Genomic DNA, 19,574 nt, shown 5'->3' on the forward strand with positions numbered 1-19,574 from the left:
GCGTATATTTGATAGCTTCCAACGACATGGACAACCACGAATGCGTTAGCAATGGCGATAAGCCAGACTGGTTTTTGCAAGGTCATGAGAACATTGTCATCGACAGTGTTTCCAAAAATATAGTAGCAAACGAATGCAACGGGAAAGTAGCAGATGGCGACGACAATGTAGGCAACTACTACTCCTTTCCACATTGCAATCTTCGATGGTTTTTCAGGAGTTGAAGGAATAGTAGCTTGAATCTCCAACACAACGTTGTGACCAGCGTAAGCAAATGCCACATCTCCTAACGCATTCAAGAAGTTGAATACATTTCCCGAGGTCGTTGAGGCTCTAAACGAGTAGTGTACATTTGGTTGAACTCCTTTCTTCACCGAGGTTGCCCAAGCGATTGTTGAGTAGCTGCATAAATATCATGTTAACATTAAGACTATATTAACAATTGGTTTTTGAGTTGTCCTTACCTCAAAGACATAACGGCAGCAGCAAGGGAGACGACAGACATGGAGTTAAAATTAGGGAGATGAGCTAAAACAAAGTGTACGGAAGCGAAGATCATGATCCAATATGTAGTTCTTATATTTTTGCAATCGGTGCAAAGAAGGTCATGGATTTTTTTCAGTGACTTCCCTCCTGTAACCATGTACACAATATCCACACCTACTTCAACGATTAGCTGTTGTGGCACCACGATCCAGAGTCCAAGCTTCTCCCCAAACGCGTGTTGACCCAATTCGTGGTACCTGTCAAACCTCTTCCCTGGAACCATCTCATGCATTTACACCATTTGCCATAGTGTGTAGAATGTTATCAGCCATGACATTATCATTATTGTCACTCCAGGTCCCCTTCCATAAAAATCCAGTGTAACATTAATATATTGAATGTGTACATATAATTATAATCACAAGTATATATATTTGAGATAACTATATATTGGCAAGAGATTGGATATATACCATCCGAGGTTCGACATGGCGTAAGGCAAGCTAAGTACACCAGCGCCGACCATGGCAGTGACATTGTGAAACGCAGAGTACCACCATTTGGCATTTCTTGAGGATGTTATCGGTAACCAATCGTCTACATTCTTCTGCTTTGTGGACGCATCCTTTCTTGGAGAACACTGATTTTCCCCCATGTTATTTTGGCTTTTTGTGTACCTTGTGAGTTGTGACAATAATCACTAATAGTTCTCAGTTTATATATACAAATTCATAAAAGTACTATTTTCTTCCATCTAATCAATTTTTTTAAAAAAGAATGTGTGGGTTGTTGTTGCCTTATGACAGGTTAGTTCGTTTTCTGTTTCACAAGATAAACCATAAGCTCTTGGAATTGTTGCGGTACGTGTATGGTCTCTAATTACTTACCACATGACTTTTATTTTTGGTCTATTGGCATGCATGATGAATGAGTTCGGTAAAGTCATTGCTTTCTTAAACTGCATGAAGATCTGGATGGTCTAATCTAAAGAGTGTAATTTTGCTGTAATGAACAAACTATCAGTTATTGATTTTTATTTTAGTTTTATGTATTGACTTTTTTTCTTCTAATCAAATTACTATTTTAGGGGATGATATTGTAAGTCACACATTCATGTATTTAGGTGAAATATCTTTTTTTTTTGTTCACAACTACGTAAATACATACTTAAAACCAATTTGTATTTTGTAGCCCACACACACACATACAACACAACACAACAAACTCCACGCAGAAAGATCCAATACACATGCAAAAAAACGGCGTAAAACTAAAATATTGATGAAGAAAAGTAAACGAATTTTATTTTCTATGGGCCAAGAGTCCAAGACCCAAAAAAAAAAAAACTCATGTAAATTAATGTATCCCATGCAAAAAAAATAGAAGAGTCAAGGACGCGAAAAGAGACCACACCAAAACAAAAAAAAAAGGTAAAAAAAAAAGAAAGTAAAATTCGTCAAAACACTGAGGTGTCGAATAGTAATTGCATATCAGAAGATTCTAATCTTTAAAAAGGAGCCAGAAACGACTCAAAAGTCAAGTCAGAGACTCAGAGTTCGTCGCCTACAAATTAATCTTTCTTCGTTCGTTTTTTCATATTCACGCTTTCTCCTCACTCGGTTATATTTTTCGTAGCTTGTTCATTCAGATATGGCTTCTTCAAGATGGATCAGGCCCGAGGTACCCCATAGATCTCATTTGAGCTTTTTTTTTTTCTTCTTTTCTAACCCTTGCATGCGCGTTACTTAAAAGTGTTTATTAAAGCGATCTGACTTTTTAAAAATGAGTTAGAAATCTGCGGCTGTCTGGTGTCTATAGAACTATTCTGTATATGAGATAGAAAGTAGAAACCAAGTCATCTCTAGCCGTTTGATCTGAAACTGATTGGTTTGTGTGTGGGCTTATAGGTGTATCCACTGTTTGCTACAGTGGGAGTTGCTGTTGGAATTTGCGGGATGCAGCTTGTTAGGAACATCTCCACCAACCCTGAAGTCAGGTACATATATATACATACTGTCATACTCGTGAGCAGAGCCGGCCCAGAGGGGAAGCTACCCAAGCAAAAGCTTCATGTCCCAAATTTTTTTTTTCTTTTTTCTTTAGTAATTAAGATTATTTTTAAGATTTATCTAAGTAAGTCTATTGAAAAATATTCAGTTTTATAGAAAATAAATAGATTTTTGCTCCAAAAATTATATTTTAGTATGAATTTGGGTCAAATTTTTTTAATTTTTAGTGTAAATCTATTAAAAAGAGGTCCAAACTTTTTATTTTCTTTAATATAAAGGGTAAAAAAAATTATTCTAAGGCCTATAAACCGGGTTAGGCATTGGGCACCCAATAATATCGGACCGGCACTGCTCATGAGGTCTCTTGACCAATGATTAATCGAGTTATTCGTTCATGACCTATTTACATATGTATATATAATTTTTTTTCCCTCTATCTAGCATGTCCTATTGTATGAAAGGTTGATTTGGGTGTATATTAATTAACATGTGAAAGTGAAACTGGTACGTGTATATATTAGGGTGACAAAGGAGAATAGGACGGCTGGTATACTTGAGAACCACGCAGAAGGAGAGAGGTACGCGGAGCACGGTCTGAGGAAGTTTGTGCGCAACAAAGCTCCTCAGATCATGCCATCTATCAATGGCTTCTTCTCCGACCCCAAGTACTGAAATGAAGGAGACTAATTATCAATTATCATGTTAGGGATTTGGGAGTAAAAACTAGTACACCATGTTTCGTCTGTATGAAAACCATATCACTTAACAACATCTTTGAAATGGTTATGATGTTGAAGATGATAATTTAACTTGTCTTGGTAATAATGGATGAATTTGAGAGTTAAACAATTAGTGGCCCTTGGGATTTCGCACCTTGTTTCCTCTGTTTCTTGTTGTGTATTAAACCATCACTTGAAACATCTTGGAAATGGTATATTAAGTGGCAATCAAACATGTTTTTGATAACGACAAAGAATTAACAATCCCAAGTATTATTTATATATCACTCGAGAGACAACAGTATATTTTAGCATAAAATAAAATATTTAACGACAACAATCCCAATAAGACCAGACCAGTACTACTGGAAAAACAGACAAGATTGTTCACATAAGCCAAGTACTATCAACATGATCCAAGAATGTGCTAACATAATCAGAACCTATCAGTGGAGGACCATTAAACATCTGTTCAATCTTAAACCTTCTGAGTTTTTGCGTTTCTGTATTGTAATACAGCACAGAGGGTGCTTCATCAACAAAACTGTCTGGTGCGAAAACAAGTTCTTTTGTTCCAATGGTACCTTTGAAACGAAACCACCTCCTATTTTCAGTAGTTTCTTTCCAACGAGAAACCACAATGTCTTCTTTTAACCAGACTCCTATTTCATTTCGAGCCCATATTCTCAAAAGTCCAGTGTCTTCGTCAACCATAATAGATACGGCAATTTTCCCATTGTAATTCACCACGTCCCAACCACGACGAGTAAAGTTAATTTGCTTAGGTAATTTAATGGCACTAAAATTTTCAGACGTAAAGTTGAAGCACATGATCAGAGATTTGTCACAATTGGTGTCATGAGCTCCATAGTACACAACCCCTCCTTTAAATAGTCCTTCAGTATATGGTTGATGATCACGCTTGCATTTGATCCGTCTCTAAGTTTCTCCACGGGATCCCACCGTGCAAACCTGATATTTCTTAGACGGTATACTTCCGGGCCCTGAAAATGTTACACATAACACCTTGAATACCTTCGTCGCTTCATCGTATCCGAAAAAACAATGTACCATACTTTCATTCGCTTGGATCTCCGGTAAATTCCGAAACATTTTCGTACCCGGATTGCAAATCACAAACTTAGTATTTAACTGAAGACAGATCAAACCTCGGACGGGTTGAGAAACTCTAGAGCCTATCAATGGCTGACGAGGGATACACAACTGTTGTTGACCAGAGGACAACAATGGTTCCTCCTCTTGATAAACAGAGTGAAACAACACCTCCATGTCATATCGGCTATACATAAGCTTTTCCTCTTGATCAAAAACAGAGTGATACCACAACACCTCATGTTCGGGAGGATGGGATAAAGATCGCGTTACCCAGAACATCAGTGTGAGAACTAAGGTTTTCACCTGAGTTCCGAAGTGAATTAAGTCCGGTTGTATCACCGTTCAAGTTCCGAGCAGAGTAAAAGAGTAAATAGTAATTTGCAAAGTGAAAGTTTTTCGACCACCTTCTACATCCCCTTTCTCTTATTTATAGTCTAATTACAATTAAAGTCGAATCAATTTACTCCGCAAATCTTGTGCTCTCATTAATTCGATTTATTGCTTGATTTTTGAACCATCTCCGAACTCCGAGATGCTTTGTCCGACCGTTATTCTTTTACTTCGGTGTTCCGCATCTCAGCCGAGCGGCTGGTTTCATTTCGTCCTGGCCCATCTTATTTGTCCGTCTTAGGCCCATTCTTAACGTCTGTCCAAGGCCCAAGCCCATGATCCGAAGTGACGGATCACGGTACCAACAATCAGTCGAGGCTTTGTCGATGATCGCCTCAAGTAAAGATTTTTGAAGTCGTCCCCACGGATAAGAGAAGCCCATTGCTTCGAGATGACGATGCATTTCACCAAGGATTTCAGAGGCAGCCGTGACAGAATGTCCATTTGTAGATCTAGGGGAAGTGTTTCGAAACTTGTTGGCTTGTCCATTTTTTTTCTTTCTTAATTTCTTCTTCTCTAATGTATTAATTTTGATGTGCTTGCTCTAATGTATTAGACAAAACCACAGATGTGATGTATTTATAGGAAAATCTTATCATCTCTGTTTAATGAGATGAGTAGGAGACTTTAGTTTAACTTGTTGCGTTGTAAAACCGCGTATATCTTTTTTTTTTTGTTTTTTTTTTTTTAAACTTTTAGTTTCTCTCATATATGTTTATTTACATTTCTAACAACAAAAGAAGAAGTGTTAGTTCCACACGCTAAAAACTTACTAAAATTACTAGCCAATTAGCATTGAGATCATTGGATACCAAGTTTATGATTATGAAAGTGACGACTGCTGATTTATTTGCTTTAGTAGTTCAGTTCTTGTGAATTGAATCACACGTCAAAACATATTAACTTGACGACATTTATTTCTTTCTTTTAACCACAAAAAAAAAAAAGACAAAAAAAAAAAACAAAATGGTTTTTAGATCATCATCAATTTTAACTTCTTCTTTTTTTCTACACAATTTCGAGAAGAAAAGAAAAGGTGTCACACGTCGTCAAAACTTACTCACTAATTTATACTATATGAGTATTTTAACAAAGAGATTAATTTGATACACCAAATCATGACTTGAAATAAGGTTCTTTCATCGTAGATCTATCTACTCGTCGATCCACGTACGTAAACATTAATTGGAATTCAAAACCAGAAAACACGTTTTAACTTTTTAAAGAAGCATTGAGCTAGTTAAGTAACGTATATGTTACATGCACACATAATCAAGTATATGCTAATACCAACACAAGTAATATATTAACCTGCCACTAACGTTTAGAATTTAGATAGTGCCCAATATATAGCTTGTTTGTTTAGTATCCACTAACACGCCGTGACTTTAGACAATAACTTTCCTTTTCTAAAACTTATAGTTTAAATTGAAGTATTTTTTTTTTAATTATATACACTAATATAGTATATATATTTATATTTTTATGTTTAAAATTCTAAATTTCAATTTTATGTCAGCATATGTCAAAATTTAATTGGAAGATATTTTTTGTAACACGTATCTATCTCATCAATTAATTATCAAGAAGAAAAGAAAAGGTGTCTCACACGTCAAAACATAATCACTAATTTCTATACGAGTAATTAACAAAGAGATTCATTCGGTGTACCAGATCATGACTTGAAATAAGGTTCTTTCATCGTAGACATCTATATATATACTCGTCGATCCACAAAAACAACAATCCAAATACAGAAACACGTTTTAACTAGACGACAAAAAAAACACGTTTTAACTTGTTAAAGAAGAAGCTTTTACATTTTTAAAAAGAAGAAGCGTTTTCTTTTCTTTTCTTTTCTTTTCTTTTCTAGCAGTAGTAACACGGCCAACTTAAACGTTATATCACATTAAGCTAAGCAACGCATACGTTACATTACATGGTACACACACATAGAGTCATAGACGCATATTCGATGATGCTAATTTCAAACTAATATAAACCTTTGGATAGTGTAATAGTTGAATAGTATCGACCAACACGCGGTGACTTTAGACAATTTTCTTATAATACAAGAACAAAAACTATACACCAAATGTTAGTATCGTAGCCACAAGACACGTTCAATCTCATTTCGTTTATTATTAACAACACTTCAATACTAAGTCGTTGTCTCACATCAATAAATCCACTGAAAAAAAGACAAAATAACAACAAAAAAGTAGGGGAAAAAACTCATCACCTTAATGATTTCCCACTCAAGATTCAAATCACAATAAGCAGAGAGATTCGACTACAAACTTTAATTAAAACAGAGTTTCAACTAAAAACTCCTCTCATTTGGAATTTAAATTTACATTTTTGAAGTCTTTTGTAACGAAAATTAGAAGTCGCGAAAAAGATTGTGATTGGGCTTTCCCAAATAAGATATATGGGCCTTCTTAGCCCTTTGTGACCACTTTAATTGAAGAACTAAAACGACATCGTTATGAGGTTCACTTGAAAACTCCCAAAAGACAGTTTTCTATTCTTTCTCTCTTATCGCTTTTTTTTTTTTTCTTCTACTGTATGGTCTTTTCGAATGTGATTCTTCGTTGTTGATGATGATGAGGCTGGTTCAAGTATCGTCTACTGAATCTATTTCTTCTCTTTCCTCTTCCTCGGCTTGGAATGGTGGTGGAGTTCTCTACTTGAAACGTTGTTCTGGACCTTCTTCTGGTAATATCATCGAACACCTTGTGGGCTTTTTTTTTTTTTTGTTTTTCTACTTTTCGGTTCGTGGGGTGAATGAATTCCTTAAGGAGGGACCAATTCCGCTTTAGTGGATGAACTCGTGGTGGGTTTTAATGGGCAAAAGTTAAAACGCAAGTCACAGACTCAAACATGCATTAAAAAGTTCGCTTTGCTTGTCCTGTATCTAGGTTTTAGATTTCCTCAAAAAAAAAAAAAAAAAAAAAGGTTTTAGATTTCCTCTGAAAATTTTGTTCCTTTTTTATGTGTTTCCTTGTTTTTGAATCTGTTTTATGCTTTTAAAGCTCAAAGTTTGTTTTTTTTTTGTTCCTGGGTAGTTCTGGGTTTCTAGGGTTATCACTGATTTGAAACGTTCTTGTATTGACAACTAGTGTGTATGTTTGCTTACAAGATGATTTCTCTAACATGTGTATCAGTCTGCGGTTTCTGTAGTGTATTGAAGCCAAATAAAGTTGCTTTCAACAACATGATTCTTTCAGCTATGAGGACTTGCTCAATTCCTGGGTTCCACGCACTTTGTCCCAAGTCAAGCGGTGGTTCTGTTTCTTGGAAAAAGAGGTTTTCTTCCACTGCTTCACCACTCATCACTCAAACCACTTCACCTTTTGTTCATCCCCGTTCGACAGTGATTGTGTCAAGTCTTCGCTCCCCATCTGATATCCCTCAGAAATCAGAAGAATGGTTTGCTTTGCGGAAAGACAAGTTAACCACAAGTACATTCAGTACAGCGCTAGGTTTTTGGAAAGGGGCTCGGCGTGCCGAGCTCTGGCATGAAAAGGTATATGACTCAGATTCACGGGTCGTGGAGGAGTCTGCACGGTTTGCTATGAACTGGGGTGTACAAATGGAACCAGCTGCGATAGAGAGGTACAAACGAATAATGGGATGTGAGGTTGGTTCAATGGGATTTGCTATTCACTCCAACGAGCAGTTTCACTGGCTTGGCGCTTCCCCTGATGGGGTTCTTGATTGCTTTGGTATTCTAGAAGTGAAATGCCCATATAACAAAGGGAAAACGGAAACTGTGTTACCCTGGAAAAAAGTGCCTTACTATTACATGCCTCAGCTGCAGGGTCAAATGGAGATAATGGACCGGGAATGGGTCAACTTGTACTGCTGGACACGAAATGGAAGCACGGTCTTTCGTGTGATGAGAGATAGAAGCTATTGGGGAATCATACATGATGTACTAAGGGAGTTCTGGTGGGACAATGTCCTTCCTGCAAGGGAGGCTTTGTTGTTAGGAAAAGATGATGAGGAGGTGAAAAAGTATGAGCCAACAGCTACGCATAAGCGAACAGGGCTTGTCATAGCTAAAAGCATAAATTTGGCTGCGGAATCAAAACTAGTATGCAGAGAAATTGCTGATCACGTTGAGTTCTTTTAGATGAATATGAGAGTCTCCTCACATCTTTTGAATTATTAACTGATGATTCATCTTATTAGATCACATTGTTTGTACTTATGAAACTGGTTAAATGATGTAACACTCTTTTAATCAGATTTCTAGTCTATCTCGAGATCAGCGGTTTCCATCGCCTGTAAAATTAATTGGATGTGAACGGTTTTTCATTGTAAAAATAGGTGAAGACAGTTAGACCAAGGATGGCCGAATTTTTCAGACAGAAGACAAAATATTGATTTTTTCTGCCAACCAAGCAGATGACCAATAAACAGAGAGAAAAGCAGTAATATAGGAGTTGGTTACCAAAACAGAGAGAGGAAAAACAGATAAACTAAACTAGTCAATCCAAGAACAATAAACAAGAACAAAACTGCACAATAAATAACGAAAGATGTAATTCCAAACTCATAGTTATTTGAATCTTTAACATCTGCAAGAAGAGAAGAATATGGATTCGGGGCCTTCGTGGGCTGATCAATGGGATTATAACAACCCTGACCCTCTTCCGAGTACGATGCAAGAAGATGAGAGCAAAAAGAAGAACAAGAAGAAGAAGAAGGAAGAGGATGGAAGCAAAAGCAGTCTTGGGAAGACATTACTTGGGTTCAAATGGATGAAGGAGCTCCGCAAGAAACCTGAAAAGTGATTAGTAAAGAGATGTTTAATAACATTCACCTTTGATACTCGTTATTCTTTTGTAATTACCATTCTCTCTTCTTCATCTCTCTTTAGCTTTAGTGCTTTACTCCAGTAACCGTTTTAACGATCATTAAAAGGCAAAAGAATTCAGGCAATGCAAACGAGAAATTAACCAAAATCTTAAAGGGTCAAGACGATTTAAACTTGATCAATCCAAAGAAGAAAAAAAAAGGACAAAATGCTAAGTACTCTTTGTTTTTGTTTCCTCAGAACAGATGAAACCATCTAAAAAGGTTGTTTCGTTCATCTTCTAGACTTCTTTTTTGAGGCCCTAGAAGAAGAAGATGCAGCTGCATTCGCTTTAGAACTGGCCGCTTGGTTTGACTTTGAAGTTGGAGGAGCTGCTTCTTGTTTATCCTTTGTCACCGCACCCTGCGAGCCACGGATTTGAGCTGCTCGCTTGTCCTTCCTTTTGGGTCTGTAACTTGACCTTTCCCTTCTGGGAAGCCATCTTTCTGGGTCGNCAGGGTCCGGAGGAGGACCTGGGTTTGCCGGATCGAATCCTTTGGGATACTTTGGCTTTCTCTTCCTCTTCCTCTTTGCCTTCTCTTTCTTCACTTCTTCCTGACTCGATGAAGCAGCAGCACCTTCATTGGGTTTTGCACCAGAGGTCTTTTCAAGGTTATCCACATCAACATCGTTCAAACGCGATAGGGGCCTAAGCTGTTTCTCGTAAGTTTCTGCTTTGTCGACATTGACACGAGCAAGTGTAGTCACAAGACCAACCAGAGCATCTGTGCTACTATGGTTTTTCACAATCTCCTCGTATAGCCGTGAAGCCTCCTCTTCTTGACCATGCCTGAGCTTGAAGGCAGCAGCCTGCGGCATCAACACGCTAAGCTTATTGCTCTCGGTCATCGAATTCGACCACCATTTAATTGCTGAGTCAAGAACAGCAGCAGCACCATCACTGTCCCCAGCACGCTCTTTGAGGGAGACAATGGTGGCAACAGTTGCAGGCAAATGCTGAATATCAGGTATTTTGGACATGGACTCTGCTGCTACATGAAGATGACTGGCAGAAGCAGCAATTTGTGCCCTGGCCAAGAGAACCAACTTAGACTTTTCCGGGAATTTTTCGGCACACTGTCCCAGAAGTTCTTCAGCTTTAGCAGCCTTGTTTTCTCTCACCAAAACAGCAGCTTGAAGCAATGCAGGAATAACACTCTCAGGAAACATACCGGGCAGTGCAGCACAAAGCTCTCGTGCCTGAGGTGAAAATATTTTCTTAACTGGTTAAGCAGAGTCTGCAACAAAGAAACGAAAGAGGAATAACCTAGAATTCAAGTGTAACGGACCTGATCCATCTTATTTGCATGGAGGAGTAGAAGGACGCGATTGGCATATATAGCCTCCTTATTTTTCTGTGAAAGCTTTGCATCAAGTCCTTGAGAAAGCTGAAAATTTTGGGAGTCTTTATCTTTCAGCCGATCAAACTTCCTCAAGCCATCAGAAATATCTTTGGAACCTTTCAAGGCAACAAGGTTGTTCACAGCAACAGCAAGTGTAGGTTCATCATCCAGATTACGTTTAATGATGTCTACATAAGAGCTGATCGATTCTTCGGTTTTTCCTAGGAACTGACAAAGTAAAAAAAAACTATGTCACAAGGAAATGGAAGATATCTTGACAAGATGTTAAAGAAAAGATAAGCAGTATAAAAAAGTACCTGTTGGACATATGCTAGTTGAACAGAAATTGGGGCCAGCTCAATCTCAATATCCTCCTCAGAAAGATCATCAGTGAGGGTCTCCTGACCAATTCTGCCTCAAAGCAACATTAAATTTATCAGGGTACACGACTTAAAACCACAAGTCAGATAATCAATCTGCTTTAAGTGTTGAAAAAGATACAAAATAAAAAGGAAATCATGTCTGCTGATCCTATTTAGTACAGCTAAACAACAAATGTGCAAATCCTAAGATGGGTGGTTACCTTCGGGCAGTGAGCAAAAGCTGTTCTGCATCAGCATAGTTATTGTTTTCAATCAAAGAGCAAGCAGTATTATAAGCCAAATCATAAGAACTAGTTGGTTTGGTCTTCAAATTCTCCAATGTTTTCTGCACTCCAGAAGCTTTTCCAGCTGAAATCAACCCCGCGACGATATTGACCTCTAAATTGTTGACGTCTAACTCCTCAAGCTCGGCCTTGCTCACTTTCTGATACAAATCCAAACAAGCATCTGGTTTCCCCAAACGGTACAAAATTTGTGCCTCCAATAACAAAGCCTCTGGATCTCCCTCTCGACCTTTTAAACACACTAAAGCCTCATCTAACTTGTTTTGACGGTATAAACAATAAGCCTATCAAGAGATAACAAAATCCATTACAAATCTCAGGGCAATTTCCAGATCAAATGCAGTTAGATTGATGCCAAATTAGTCTAACCTTTTCAAACCCTAGATCGATTGGAAGCTTCTGGAACGAGTTAATAACGGAGAGAGCTACATCGATCTGATCGTCTTTGATTAGAGCCACAACTTTGCATCGTATCGCATCCTCATCGGAAGGTACAATCGACAAAACTGCAAAACGAAATCACCGGATTAAAATTTCATCAAATCAAAAATCGAATTAGAATTCTACGAGGGAAGAAGGAGGTAGGTAAGAGAATTGTGAAAACCTTGATCGGCGACCTTGACAACTTGTTGAAATTCAGATTGATGGTCATTGGATCCAGTGATATGTTTCTGGATGGAAGAGAAGAGATCTTCGATTGCTGGAGGAGGTTGAGAAGTTGATGTTTTGGGTTTCTCTTTCGATTTCGGAGCCATGGCTGCTTGAAGTTTTCTCAGGGCACGAACACCACCGGAGAAGATAACGGGATCCAAGCTTCTCCAGATTGCTCTTGTCAAGGGTTTGCATTGTCGTCATTAACTTATGGGCTTTCTATATGGGCCTTTGAAATATCTCATGATCCAGTTATTATTATTATTTTTTTTCCGCCAAAATGGTAATTTTATTAAGAACTTAAAAAGTCATAATACAATTGTTCTGTCAGCCAAACCAGGTGGCGACAAACATTCAAAATAAAAACATGAAGTTGTACATCCACACTTAGCTAGAAAATGGGCTACTTTATTAAGATGTCGTTTAACAAAAGAGAAAATCAACGTGTTGAAGTTTGCTTGCCCAAACGATGATATCATGATAAATGGCATATATCAATATATTATAGGTCTTGCCATTAACAATCTTGGTAAGTTGTTCACAATCTCCTTCAAAACAAACGGATGTAAACTCTTTTCTCCATGCTTGCTGAATTGCTATAAGAAGTGCTTTGCTCTCAGCCTCTAAAGCGGTAGTTGCAGAAGGTAGTGTAGATGATCCCCATCCTAAAGTTGCCCTCGCACTATTTTTGAATATCCATCGAGTTTTTGTCTCTTGAGTTGTTGGATTGAATCTCGCATCATAATTGCATTTAATAAATGGCAGGACTGGTCGTTTCCAATTTTGTTGGAGCCTTTATCTTACAATGGAACCTTGATGTTTATTTTCTTGATTAGTGTGCGTGATCCATTCTTCAATCTCGCATTGGACTCGTAATATAATGGAAATAGGACTCTCATTGATAGAGTTGCAGATAAAGTTATTTCTCGATTTCCATAAATATCAGAGCTTTTGATAACATTCTCCATAGGAAGTGTTTAATCTCCAAATTTTATTTTTCAAATTGGGGGAACCATGAGGGATATGTGGTTAAAGTTCCTCCGAGTCAGGATCATGAGTAGAAAACCAGTAACCAGAATAGATCGAATATTCTCCTGTTTTATTGTAATGCCAAACTAATCTATATGGGAGTACAATCTGCGGTAAGTAACTTCTATGCAGGACATTGTGATCTTGTGGGGCAATATTTTGTTGTATTTGCGCCTCATCCCACTTTCGAACTTCTCCTTGATGCATTATTAGTTCTTTTAGCTTGATGGCATTAGCCGGCTGGAGGTCACAGATTGGTTTTGGTGGATGTGTTTCAGTGATATTATCAATATTAATTTGTATGGTCTCACCATCACCTGGTATGTATCGACTACCTTTTTTGATAATCTCTAGACCAGGGAGAATAGATTCCCAACCATACGACTTGTTGAATCTTTTTTTTGCATCTAAGATTGATTCATCCAAAAACATCTAGCCTTCATCTTTCTTGCAAAAAAGCACTCCGGATTTTTGATGATCCTCGAGGCTTGTTTTGCTAGTAGTGCATCATTAAATTTAGCCAAGTTTTTGAATCCTAGTCCACCATCTTTTTGGTATGTTGAAGTCTTTTCCACGAGATCCAAGGGATACCTCTTTCATGATTATCTTTTTCCCACCAGAATTGCATAAGAATGGATTCAAGTTCATTGATGATACCTGTAGGAAGCTTGAAATAGGACATTTGAATGGATTCAAGTTCTATCAATGCCGATCCAGTTATTCTTATATGGAGATTTGAAAATCAAGCAGATAAATATGAATTTTAGGAGACTATTAGAAGGATAATAACAATGATAATTTGGATTTGGTTTTTTTTCTGCATATGACAATGTTATGCTTCTAAAAACATGCTCATAAGTTACATATTTATAAAATGCCAAAATCATTTTTTTTTAACTCCGGACTTATTATTATTGATTGCAAATAATGAGAACTATTACTCATTAACATAATATGCTTAATTATCACTAAAGGGGATTTTCTTTACTAAAAAAAATAAAAAATTTGTATTCCAAAAATTAAAATTGAATTTTATCTTATTATATAAAGCTTACTTTTCAAAGTTAAAAACTTATGTGAACGTGATATGTGTAAATCTATTGATAAGATTTTGATATATGTAAAAAAAATATTACATAAATTCAATAAATTAAAAATCCTACAGTTTTTCAATTAAAAGTATATTAATTAAAAGGAATCATACAGTAAAATACAAATCCTAAAAGTAAAATATTATAGTTTTTTTTGAAAAGGTATATAAAAAAAAATAGTAATTCACTAATTTTAAACAGAAAGAATCACAATTACAATTTTTTGAAAAATATATTAAAAGAAAACTATACATGGAAAAGACCAAAAATATATATATATATATATATTTTTTTGTCGAAAATAAATTTATATTAATGAATTAGAATAGTCTTCATACAACTGGTTTGAGAGCCAACATGGGGTGTAAAACATTCAGAGTAAAAAGATAGTTGTATACTACCAAATTTGGCTAGTACATGAGCTGCCTTATTACAAGTTCTTGATGCGTAAACAAAGGAAACAGTGTTAAATAAACTTGACCAATAAATAATATCTTGGCAAATAGGCTCAATGGAAATATCATGGAAAGTTTTATTAACTATCTTGGTTAGTGTCTCGCAATCGCCTTCGAAAATGATGTCACATAATCCTCTGATCCAACATTGTTGCATTGTAGTAAGCAAAGCTTTTGCTTCAGCCTCCAAAGGTGAAGAAACAGGTCCCATTTGCATTGATCCCCAGTTTTGTGCTATTCCATTATGGTTTCGGATTATCCATCCAATTTTTTCTTGGTTAGTAAAGTGATCAAAAGCGGCATCATAGTTGCATTTAAGAGAAAAAGAATCTGGTCGTGTCCAATGGTGAGTCGTTGTATTTCGAGATACCGTCTTAGTATGCCCTGAGTTGTCAGTACTTCAGATCTAATCTCGAACATCCGCCTTTGCTCTTAGAATTATAGTTTTTGGATTGTCTTGGATGCCATTGAATATGAAGTTATTCCGAGACTTCCATATGTGCCATAGCAGCCAAAAAGGTAAAAGCCTCGTTTGACTAGATATATCATGTTCTAGTTGGAGTTCGAAAATTCCTTCGAATAGTGCTTCACAACTTAAAGATATTGAATAAAGCATGGTTATGGGAATATTGGCTAGTTCCCATATAGACTGAGAGTATGGACAGGAAAATAGAATATGTTCAATTGTTTCATCATTCTGGAAACATCTAGGACAAACTGGGTTTAAATGCATTCCCCTAGTGTTTAAACGAGTGATGGTGGGTAAATATTTTGATAAAAGGTACCAAAGAAAATGTTTCACTTTGGGGAGAATATTAATTTTCCAGATTAAGTTCTTGAGAATGACTGAACCATGGGGGATGGGTGGTAAGTTATTTTGTTGATTTGGATTGTGCATTGAAAGTCAATATCCTGATCTAACTGTATATTCTCCTGTCTTAGTATAATTCCAAACTAACCTGTCTGCAGTAGATATTCTTGGAAGATATATGTTTAAAATGTGGCTATGATCCTCCGGTTTGATGGTGTCAGAAATTAGTTCTCTATTCCATTGTCTGTGATTGCCAATTGTTGTGATATAGGCATTGAATTTAGTATCGGCAATTGGATCAATAGCACAAATAGGTTTTGGTAGATGCGTTGTTGTTACATTGTCTTGGTTAACACGTATAGAATCTCCATCTCCAAGGATGTATCTCGAACCAAGCTTTATTTTTTTGAGTCCTTCTAGAATTGAGGCCCAACGATATGACTGATTTTTTCTTGGTTTTGCGTCTAGTAGAGATTCATCCTTGAAATATCGAGCCTTGTAAACTCTCGCAAGTAAAGTATCAGGGTGTTGTAGAATTATCCAGGCATGCTTTGCTAGCAAAGCATCATTAAACTTTAATAGATCTTTAAAACCTAAACCTCCTTCTTTCTTTGAGTGTTGTACACGTTTCCAAGCGATCCAAGGAATACCTCTGTCTTGGTTACTCTTCTCCCACCAAAATTGTTGAACTATTGTAACAATCTCTGAGAGGATGCCGGAGGGGATTTTGAAGCAGGACATAGAGTATACATGCATGGCTAAAGCATCTACTTTGATGAGGATCTCTTTGCCGGCCGGTGATAGATAACGACCTCTCCAAGCCGATGTTCGTTGCTTAACCTTATCCACTATATACTGAAACATTTCTATTTTTTTCTTACCAATTTATTCTGGTAAGCCAAGATATTTGCCTCCTCCACCATGACTAGGAATGCTTAGTATCCTTTTTAGTCTATTTTGTAATTGTCCCTGTACTCTTGAGCTGAAAATTATCATAGATATACTGGTATTGATTTTCTGGCTTAAGTAGTATTCATAAACGTCAAAAGCCTTTTTAATCGCTTTACAATTCCGATAATTCGATTGACTAGAAAAAGGGAGTCATCGGCAAATTGCAGGTGAGTGATGGTTGGTACTCCATTACCTATCTTAACCCCTCAAATATCACTAGATTGGACTCTCATTTGAATGAGATGACTCATTATCTATGCATAAGATGAACAAATATGGTGATAAATGGTCACCTTGTCGAATGCCTCTCTCAGGAACAATCATACCAGAGGGTGTGTTGTTGACTAGCACCAAGTAACTAACAGTACGAACTGTTGCCATGATACAATTGATCTATTTGTCTGAGAATCCAAATAAATGCATAGTGACTTCGAGAAAATCTCATTCGTCTCTATCGTAGGCCTTGGTTACATCGGTCTATATAAAATATATATATATATATATATATATATATATATATATATTAGTTTAAGATGATCACGAAATTTATTAATCAGTATTTTTTGGTTATTTACTCCAATTTCTACTTGCAATTTTGAATTATATAAGATTTACTTGCAATTTTGTGGAAGCAGCATCGGCCAGACATCTTATTTTTATCAGAAACTAAAAAGTGTTTTTCTTATTTACAAAAATTTCAAAAAAAGTTTGGTTATAATAATTTGTACACTGTTGATCCCCATGGTTCTAGTGGAGGGTTAGCTTTATTTTTCATGGATGAAATAAAACTTTCTATTTTATATGATAGTAATCGAATTATTGATGTTAAAGCTTCATTTGGTCAACAATTGGTTTATTTGTCTTTTGTTTATGGGGATCCAATTCTGCAGAATCGTGCAAAGGTATGGGAGAAGTTAATGGATATTGGTTCTTTCCGGATAGATCCTTGGTTTTTGATTGGAGATTTCAATGAACTTGTTGGGAATCATGAGAAAAGGGGTGGGGCCTTACGGCCTGCTTCCTCTTTTGTGCCCTTTCAAACAATGATTCGGCACTGTGGTATGCTTGAATTCCCGTGTTATGGAGAGCAATTATCCTGGCGAGGTAATCGCTGTAATAACCAGGTGGTTCGGTGTCGCTTAGATCGTGCTCTAGGTAATGAAGATTGGCATAGTTTTTTCCCAAATTCGAGGGTGGATTATTTGGAGATGGTCGGATCTGATCATTGTCCCATTCTGGCTACTTGTCTGAAAACAGCCTCTCGCCGGTATAGGCAGTTTCGTTTTGATAAACGTTGGTTGGGGAAGGACGGACTTTTAGGTGCGGTAGAGTCCGGATGGGCGCGCACAAACAATTTTCGGGTACCGGCTTTTGTGGATAAAATTAGGAACTGTCGAAATTCGATTTCGTGGTGGCGGAAAAATAACGTGACTTCTGGCCCGTCCCTTATCTCTTCACTGAAGGCTGCCTTACAGGAGGCCAAGATGGATGACTTGATTTCTCAGGATGAGATTCGAGACATTGAGAGAAAATTAAAAGAGGCTTATCGGGATGAGGAGTTGTATTGGCAACAGAAGAGCCGGAAATTCTGGTTACGGGTGGGAGATAAAAATACAAAATATTTTCATGCTTCGACTAAGCAAAGGAGGGTCCGGAATAGGATTGTTGGGTTATTTGGCCCGGATAACGTTTGGGATGAGTCACCTTTGGGAATGGAGAATATAGCTTCCAAATATTTTGAGGATTTGTTTAAACGGTCTGATGTAACTGGTATATCAGAAATACTACAGGAGATTTCACCTATTATTACAGATCATATGAATCGAAGTCTAATAAGGGAAATTACGGAGGCGGAGGTTCGGAAAGCTTTATTTGCTATGCATCCAGAGAAATCTCCAGGCCCTGACGGTATGACAGCTTTATTCTTTCAACGGTTCTGGCCTTCATTAAAAGGAGATCTGGTGGCTCTGGTTAAAAATTTCTTTAGGACGGGTGGCTTTGATCCTCGCTTTAATGAGACTAATATTTGTCTCATCCCTAAGGTGGATCACCCACAACGTATGACAGAGTTTCGGCCTATAAGTCTGTGTAACGTGAGTTATAAGATTATTTCAAAAGTTTTATGTCTTCGGCTTAAGCGTTTTTTACCGTCTCTGGTTTCTGAAACACAATCGGCATTTGTGTCGGGCAGGTTGATTACTGATAATATCCTAGTTGCCCAGGAAATGTTTCACGGGTTAAATACTAACCCACGCTGTAAGTCGGAGTTTCTGGCATTCAAAACGGATATGAGTAAAGCGTATGACCGGGTTGAATGGGATTTTTTGGAAGCGGTGATGGTTAAATTAGGTTTTGATAGGCGGTGGATTACTTGGATTATGTGGTGTGTTTCTTCGGTTTTGTATCAAGTTCTTCTTAATGGTCAACCTCGGGGATCTATTTTTCCAAAGCGGGGTTTACGTCAGGGTGATCCTCTTTCTCCATATCTGTTTATTCTTTGTACAGAGGTTTTAATAGCAAATATTAAAAAGGCAGAACGAGAAAAGAAACTTACGGGAATTTCTATTGCTCTGGCTTGTCCCTCGATTTCACATCTTTTGTTTGCGGATGATAGTCTGTTCTTTTGTAAGGCAGAGGAATCTGAATGTAGAGTGGTCATGGATATTATAGGTAATTATGGGAAAGCCTCGGGCCAGGAGGTCAATTTGGAGAAATCGTCCATTATGTTCGGCAAGAAAGTCCCGCCTGATGTAAGATCTCGGATTAAAAATGTTATTGGTATTTCTAGAGAGGGTGGAATGGGTTCCTATTTGGGCATTCCTGAAAATCTCCAGGGCTCGAAGACTGAAGTTTTTAGTTATGTTAATGATCGTTTAGATGAGCGAGTTAATGGCTGGTCGGCGAAGATTTTATCAAAAGGGGGTAAAGAGATTATGATCAAATCAGTTGCGTTAGCTCTTCCGACTCATGTCATGTCATGTTATAAATTAAC

The 19,574-nt window shown here is 37.2% G+C and overlaps 5 protein-coding genes and 1 pseudogene across 6 annotated transcripts; 3 read left to right on the forward strand and 3 right to left on the reverse strand.

Annotated features, from left to right (window-relative positions):
- On the reverse strand, nucleotides 3-1,141 carry LOC104701371 (annotated as a pseudogene).
- On the forward strand, nucleotides 2,016-3,447 carry LOC104701372. Its single transcript, XM_010417041.2, has 3 exons — nucleotides 2,016-2,166; nucleotides 2,394-2,482; nucleotides 3,017-3,447. Exons 1-3 carry the CDS (start codon nucleotides 2,137-2,139, stop codon nucleotides 3,165-3,167), a joined length of 270 nt encoding a protein of 89 aa, XP_010415343.1. The 5' UTR covers nucleotides 2,016-2,136; the 3' UTR covers nucleotides 3,168-3,447.
- LOC104704712 (putative F-box protein At1g70390) lies at nucleotides 3,602-4,504 on the reverse strand. Its single transcript, XM_010420749.1, has 3 exons — nucleotides 4,286-4,504; nucleotides 4,094-4,218; nucleotides 3,602-4,013 (listed from the first exon to the last, which is right to left on the reverse strand). The coding sequence occupies exons 1-3, from the start codon at nucleotides 4,502-4,504 to the stop codon at nucleotides 3,602-3,604; spliced, it is 756 nt and encodes a 251-aa protein (XP_010419051.1).
- Nucleotides 7,230-9,033, forward strand: LOC104701373. Of its 2 annotated transcripts, none has more exons than XM_010417042.2 (2): nucleotides 7,230-7,438; nucleotides 7,888-9,033. In XM_010417042.2, the coding sequence occupies exons 1-2, from the start codon at nucleotides 7,321-7,323 to the stop codon at nucleotides 8,856-8,858; spliced, it is 1,089 nt and encodes a 362-aa protein (XP_010415344.1). In that variant the 5' UTR covers nucleotides 7,230-7,320; the 3' UTR covers nucleotides 8,859-9,033. The 2 variants fall into 2 exon arrangements, with proteins under 2 accessions (XP_010415344.1, XP_010415345.1); XM_010417043.1 differs by having other exon boundaries at nucleotides 7,301-7,438; nucleotides 7,904-9,033.
- LOC104701375 lies at nucleotides 9,120-9,693 on the forward strand. The gene has a single exon (XM_010417045.1). It carries the CDS (start codon nucleotides 9,325-9,327, stop codon nucleotides 9,520-9,522), a length of 198 nt encoding a protein of 65 aa, XP_010415347.1. The 5' UTR covers nucleotides 9,120-9,324; the 3' UTR covers nucleotides 9,523-9,693.
- Nucleotides 9,684-12,429, reverse strand: LOC104701374 (signal recognition particle subunit SRP72-like). The gene is made up of 6 exons (XM_010417044.2): nucleotides 12,199-12,429; nucleotides 11,964-12,100; nucleotides 11,511-11,878; nucleotides 11,245-11,338; nucleotides 10,874-11,155; nucleotides 9,684-10,784 (listed from the first exon to the last, which is right to left on the reverse strand). Exons 1-6 carry the CDS (start codon nucleotides 12,347-12,349, stop codon nucleotides 9,819-9,821), a joined length of 1,998 nt encoding a protein of 665 aa, XP_010415346.1. The 5' UTR covers nucleotides 12,350-12,429; the 3' UTR covers nucleotides 9,684-9,818.

The sequence above is a fragment of the Camelina sativa genome, chromosome 7 (assembly GCF_000633955.1).
Source record: "Camelina sativa cultivar DH55 chromosome 7, Cs, whole genome shotgun sequence".
Classification (NCBI taxonomy): domain Eukaryota; kingdom Viridiplantae; phylum Streptophyta; class Magnoliopsida; order Brassicales; family Brassicaceae; genus Camelina; species Camelina sativa.

What these genes read in the sequence shown, in the direction of transcription:
- LOC104701373 (XM_010417042.2), top strand. Translation starts at nt 7,321, where the DNA reads ATGATGATGAGGCTGGTTCAAGTATCGTCTACTGAATCTATTTCTTCT. An exon ending in TTGTTCTGGACCTTCTTCTG is followed by an intron (nt 7,439 to 7,887) that starts GTAATATCATCG and finishes CATGTGTATCAG; the next exon opens with TCTGCGGTTTCTGTAGTGTA.
- LOC104701375 (XM_010417045.1), top strand. Translation starts at nt 9,325, where the DNA reads ATGGATTCGGGGCCTTCGTGGGCTGATCAATGGGATTATAACAACCCT.
- LOC104701372 (XM_010417041.2), top strand. Translation starts at nt 2,137, where the DNA reads ATGGCTTCTTCAAGATGGATCAGGCCCGAG. An exon ending in CAAGATGGATCAGGCCCGAG is followed by an intron (nt 2,167 to 2,393) that starts GTACCCCATAGA and finishes GTGGGCTTATAG; the next exon opens with GTGTATCCACTGTTTGCTAC. An exon ending in TCCACCAACCCTGAAGTCAG is followed by an intron (nt 2,483 to 3,016) that starts GTACATATATAT and finishes TGTATATATTAG; the next exon opens with GGTGACAAAGGAGAATAGGA.
- LOC104704712 (XM_010420749.1), bottom strand. Translation starts at nt 4,504, where the DNA reads ATGGAGGTGTTGTTTCACTCTGTTTATCAAGAGGAGGAACCATTGTTG. An exon ending in TCCAAGCGAATGAAAGTATG is followed by an intron (nt 4,219 to 4,285) that starts GTACATTGTTTT and finishes TAACATTTTCAG; the next exon opens with GGCCCGGAAGTATACCGTCT. An exon ending in AAGGACTATTTAAAGGAGGG is followed by an intron (nt 4,014 to 4,093) that starts GTTGTGTACTAT and finishes TGAAAATTTTAG; the next exon opens with TGCCATTAAATTACCTAAGC.